This window comes from Pristiophorus japonicus, chromosome 21 (assembly GCF_044704955.1).
Source record: "Pristiophorus japonicus isolate sPriJap1 chromosome 21, sPriJap1.hap1, whole genome shotgun sequence".
Classification (NCBI taxonomy): Eukaryota; Metazoa; Chordata; class Chondrichthyes; family Pristiophoridae; genus Pristiophorus; species Pristiophorus japonicus.
The window spans coordinates 69,761,269-69,767,268 of record NC_091997.1 but is presented as its reverse complement, the minus strand read 5'-3'; the positions used below and the strand labels follow the sequence as shown (position 1 = coordinate 69,767,268).

At 44.4% G+C, this 6,000-nt stretch overlaps 1 protein-coding gene across 2 annotated transcripts in view; it reads left to right on the top strand.

Moving 5' to 3' along the window:
* The first annotated feature begins 550 nt into the window (after positions 1 to 550).
* Positions 551 to 6,000, top strand: part of scamp2 (secretory carrier membrane protein 2) — a 54,791-nt gene continuing 49,341 nt past the window's right edge. For both annotated transcript variants that reach the window (XM_070865013.1, XM_070865012.1), the window contains exon 1: positions 551 to 737. In XM_070865013.1, coding sequence (XP_070721114.1) covers positions 681 to 737 — 57 coding nt within the window. In that variant the 5' untranslated portion in view covers positions 551 to 680. The remainder of the gene's footprint in view (positions 738 to 6,000) is intronic.

Sequence of the window (6,000 nt, the reverse complement as noted above, 5' to 3'; positions counted from 1 at the left end):
CAGAGAATTGTGAACCTGTGGAATTCTCTACCACAGAAAGTGGTTGAGGCCAGTTCGTTAGATATATTCAAAAGGGAGTTAGACGTGGCCCTTATGGCTAAAGGGATCAAGGGGTATGGAGAGAAAGCAGGAATGGGGTACTGAAGCTGCATGATCAGCCATGATCATATTGAATGGTGGTGCAGGCTCGAAGGGCCGAATGGCCGACTCCTGCACCTATTTTCTTTGTTAACTTCTGACTGGTTAAGTCTTAGCTAAAATTTCGTTCATTTACAGATTTTATTGGTGGTGCGGGGGGGGAGCGGGGCACGTGCTTGACTTTTTAATTGGGCAATTGCCAGTGGAGTATTTGTTAAAGGACGCGACTGCTGCCAACGAACCGAGAAGCGTTATGGTGGCAGCAGCTTCCGGTCGTTAGCAGCAGTCACGTTTTTTTTGCGCGCGGTCTTGAGTCGGCCACGGGGGATTGTAAGCGCGTCAAGGGTCCCGCCCCCATTGTGAGATCACAACGCCGGGCGGCTGTTCACGCGTGCGCAGTTCCGCAGTCTCGGGCCAGGCGGGCACAAGGAAGTTGAGCGCGAGCGGCCGAAAGCGAAGCTGTCCGGCGGAAAAAAAAAACAAAACTTTCGCGGCGACGGGGTGAAGCAGGAAAAAAGGGAAAGGAATAAAATCCAACAAAGATGTCGGAATTCGACGCCAACCCCTTCGCGGACCCGGTGGATATAAATCCCTTTCAGGTAATTAAATTGAAGAAGTATGTGGTGGGGAAAAAAAAGTAAACAAATAATTCGGGTGGGCCCCAAGCTGCCGAAAAGTCTTGAGGCAGCCTAACCTGCTGGGGTGGCTGGGAGTGGGGAAGGGAAGGTGTGGGGGGTGGGGGGGTGATTGACGTGCCGGCTTGGCCAATAGCGGAGCCGGGATGCGCCTCCCCGGCCAATCAGCGCCGAGCAGGGGGGCGGGGTAAAGCCCCGAGAGGGGACGGTTGAACAAGTTCGGTTGGCGCTGCGTGCTTACGCCCCTGTTTGCTGGGCGTAACTTTGTGCCTTCAGCGCCCCAAAAGTCAGCAGAAAGTGCAACATTCTGCTTTTTAGATGGTCGGCAAAATAAATATGTGTTTGAAAAGTTTTTTTTCTGGCAGGGTTTGGGCTGAGGGTTTTGAAGCAGGTGCAGCTCCTTCCTTGAAGAAAGGTCAACAGAAGGCGTCAAGTCACAAGGGTTTTAAATTGTTGCCCACACCCAAACTAGGTTTCAGTTATTTGTTTAAATCCATTGTTAATCTGATTAGAAGAATCATAACATAAGAAATAAGAGTGGGCCATTTGGTCCCTCGAACCTGCTCCGCCATTCAATAAGATCATGGCTGATCTGATCATGGACTCAACTCCACTTCCCGTAACCTTTTATTTCCCTTACTGCTCAAAAGTCTGTCGATCTCCACCTTAAATATATTCAATGACCCAGCCTCCACAGCTCTCTGGGGCAGAGAATTCCATAGGTCAATTGTCACAATTGATTTATCAGACTCTCTCTCGTGTGGAAAGATTGAGTAGACAAGAAACATTAGAAAATAGGTGCAGGAGCAGGCCATTCGGATCTTTGAGTCTGCACCACCATTCAATATGATCATGGCCGATCATGCAACTTCAGTATCCCATTCTTGCTTTCTCTCCATACCGCCCCCCCCCACCTCCCGATCCCTTTAGCCGTAAGGGCCACATCTAACTCCCTTTTGAATATATCCAATGAACTGGGCTCAACAACTTTCTGTGGTAGAGAATTCCACAGGTTCACAATTCTCTGGGTGAAAAAGTTTCTCCTCATCTCGGCTTATTCTAAATGGCTTATTCTTAGACTGTGACCCCTGGTTCTGGACTTCCCCAACATCGGGAACGTTCTTCCTGCATCTAACCTGTCCAATCCTGTCAGAATTTTATACGCTTCTATCAGATCCCCTCTCATTCTTTTAAATTCCTGTGAATATAAGCCTAGTTGATCCAGTCTTTCTTCATATGTCAGTTCTGCCATCCTGGGAATCAGTCTGGTGAACCTTCGCTGCACTCCCTCAATAGCAAGAATGTCCTTCCTCTGATTAGGAGACCAAAACTGTACACAATATTTAATGTGTGGCCTCACCAAGGCCCTCTACAACTGCAGCAAGACCTCCCTGTTCCTATACTCAAATCCTCTCGCAATGATGGCCAATATGCCTTTTGCTTTCTTTACTGCCTGCTGTACCTGCATGCCTACTTTCAATGGCTGATGTACCATGACACCCAGGTCTCGTTGCACCTCCCTTTTTCCTAATCTGTCACCACTCAGATAATAATCTGCCTTCCTGTTTTTGCCACCAAAGTGGATAACCTCACATTTATCTACATTATACTGCATCTGCCATGCATTTGCCCACTCACCTAACCTGTCCAAGTCACCCTGCAGCCTCTTGGCATCCTCCTCTAGGTCTATATTTCCTAAGAGTTTAGAAGAATGAGAGGCGATCTCATTGCAACTTATAAAATTCTTGAAGGGCTTGACTGGGTTACTGCTGTGAAAATGTTTCCCCTGGCTGGAGACGCTTAAACATGGGGACACAGTCTCAGAATAAGGGGTTGGCCATTTAAGACTGAAATGAGGAGGAGTTTCTAGAGGGTGGTGAATCTTTGGAATTCTCTGCCCCAGAGGGCTGTGGAGGCTCAGTCGTTAAGTGTATTCAAGACCAAGAAAATGCTGGAAACACTGAGTAGGTCAGGCAATACCTATGGAGAGAGAAATAATTTTAGGTCGCTGTCCTTTCATCAGATAAAATATTAAGTTTGGTTCTACAGAGCTGAAACAAGAATTGGCCACCTCAATTTGGACAGTAGACTGTCAGTGTGACTTTATCATAGAACTACCGTGTTACACTATAATAATGTTTCTGGGAAGCATAGCATCCTTGAATGTTGGTCGGAACAGATTTGAAATTTCCTTGGAACTGCATGCTGAAGTAGGCACAACTGACAATATAGGCTGACTGAATTGTGATCTTAAAATATTGCAGGTGCTTTTTGCTAAGGTACATATTGTATACAATTGACCAATTGAATGTGGGAGGTTAATAATATAAAGTAATTTCTATAAATGAAGACTATACATGGGAATTGATGGTAAATAAATCGCAAGTGCTGCAGACCCACATAATGGTTTTCAGCTTGGTGTGTATCTTGTTAAAACCACAGATCCTGTTTTGTTTTTGAAAAAAATATACTTTTTTAGCTTCTGATTTTGTATTAAAAGGCAACAACAACTTTCATTTATATAGCGCCATTGAATTTGTCATCAAGCCACAAGGATATACTAGGATAGGTGACCGAAAACTTGGTTAGAGGTGGGTATTAAGGAGCATCTACCAGGAGAGGTGGAGAGGTTTAGGGAGGGAATTCCAGAGCCTAGGACCCAGGCAACTGAAGGCATGGCCGGCAATGGTAAAGCAATTAAAATCGAGGAACGCAAGGGGACAGAATTGGAGGATCGCAGAGATCCTGGCGGGTTGTAGGGCTGGAGGAGGTTACAGAGATAGGGCGGGCTGATGAAACCAGGATGAGAATTTTAAAATCAAGGCGTTGCTGGACCGGGAGCCAATGTAGGTCAGCGAGCACAGGGGGTGATTGGCGAATGGGACTTGGTGTGAGTTAGGACACGGGCAGCCGAGCTTTGGATGAGTTCAAGTTTATGAAGATGGGATGCCAGGCAGGCAGTGAGATACCTAGCAGTTTGACACGACTTGAACTAGTGTGCCAGGTGTCAGTGTTGATGGAAGCTTCGTGGGATTTTAAAATGGTTTGTTGAGCAGAAGTAGAATGGAAAGAAAATGGGGCAGCCAAGAATGAAAATGGGAGGGAGACAGATTAACGAAAAATCAATGCATGTGGAGTAGACCCATCATCTTTCATCAGGTTCTCCACTAAACTAATGTGCTATTGTGTCGATTGCAATTTTTCATTGCCCCACTTTTCTAGTGTGCACAAATAGTTTTGTTCTTTTTGTATTTAGCTGCATATTTTCTAAAGCTTTGATGCATAGAATTCCTGTGCATTTCAATTCATAAAGATGTGTACATTTATTTGATATGTTTAAAATACTGACGAGATGTAAATACAAACGCATTAAAAATACAGCATTTTTGATTAATTTTTAAGGTTGGGAGTACAGTTTACACTCTCGCTCAAAATCCTTTATAATAAAGCATTGTTAAATTTTGATTTTCTTAATTCCAATTTAATTTTTTAACACATAATGAGATGTGAATTTCCAAGCAAATTCATCAGAGAATACAAGTTTGACCAGTTAAATTCCTCGTCTTTTAGTCACTTCAACTGGTTCTAGGTTTGGTGCCTTCACAGTATGTAGCAATCTGCATGGATATCTTTTCTTTATTTACAACCTCTCTAGAGACACTCAAATATACTATCTTAAGTACATTTAATGGGTGGCTCCTTACTCACTGGAACAGCCCAGGTGCACATCCTGTTCTGCATTATTTACAGAAGCACAAACTTACCAACGTGCAGCTCCAAGAAGGAATTAAGCTAGCATTAGATTAAGTTTTGATTTGATGCCATAGCTTCACTTTATTTTACTCTCCCTTCTTCCTCCACCTTTTCTAACCCTCCTGGTCAAATGTAGCAACTCGTGCCTGGGATATGATTCCCAGGTGAGGTTGCATTAGCTCTCTGCTGCTTTGCCCCAGTGTAAAATAGCAAGTCTGGCTGTGCAGAATTGAAACTAGTATTTGCCAACACAATTTGGGCGGTAGGCTGTCACGTCGGTGTGATTTTTATCACCAGAGTTGCAGTTCTTGCACCTTAATGTTTTTCTGGCTATTCATCACGTGAATCAAACAGAGAATTTTGGTGCCCATTTAAAACGGAAATGAGGAAGAATTTATTTTCTGAGGTTCGTGAATCTTTGGAAATCTCTACCCCAGAGAGCTGTGGAGGCTGGATCATTGCATATATTTAAGGTGGAGATAGACAGATTTTTGAATGATAAGTGAGTCCAGGGTTATGGGGAACAGGCAGGGAAGGGGAACTGAGGCCAAGATCAGATCAGCCATGATCTTATTGAATGGCAGAACAGGCTCGAAGGGTCAAATGGCCGACTCCTGTTATGTTGTATACAAGTTCAATTCCCTTCTTGCCTGATGGTCACTGATAAACTTCCAGCAGTGGCAGCTGGTTAACAAACGTGTGTGTGTGTGTGTGGCCTCCAACTGGGGTTGGTTAATTCGATGCAGACCGGGTACAGAGCCCATAGTCATTCTAGCCTGCGTGGTTCAGTGCCGCACCATGTGATGCATTTACCTACTGAGCCAGGACTTTAAATAAACTAACTGAGCAAGTAAGCACTTTGTCACGTACTTTATCTGTTGTATGTTCTGTTTTGCGCACTTGTATCTGCCTCCTTTTTGTTCAAAAGTAATCCTTAGTTAAGGAGCTTTGCTGTCTAGCTTCAAAGATAGTAATTTTAATGTGGAAGTGGACAGAAGCATCCTGCTAGGAGGCAAGGATGGGAACCTATGCAGGGAGACAGAGTGAAGTAGAATGGGGGCAGAAGCAAAAGATAGAAAGAAGAAAAGTAAAAGTGGAGGGCAGAGAAACCTAAGGCAAAAAGCAAAAAGGGCCACATTACAGCAAAATTTTAAAGGGGCAAAGTGTGTTCGAAAGACAAGCCTGAAGACTCTGTGTGCCCAATGCGAGGAGTATTTGGAATAAGGTGGACTAATTAACTGCGCAGATAATAGTTAACGGGTATGATGCAATTGGTATCACGGAGACATGGCTCCAGGGTGACCAAGGCTGGGAACTCAACATCCAGGGGTATTCAACATTTAGGAAGGATAGACAGAAAGGAAAAGGAGGCGGGTTGGCATTGCTGGTTAAAGAGGAAATTAATGCAATAGTAAGAAAGGACATTAGCTTGGATGATGTGGAATCGGTATGGGTGGAGCTGCGGAATACCAAG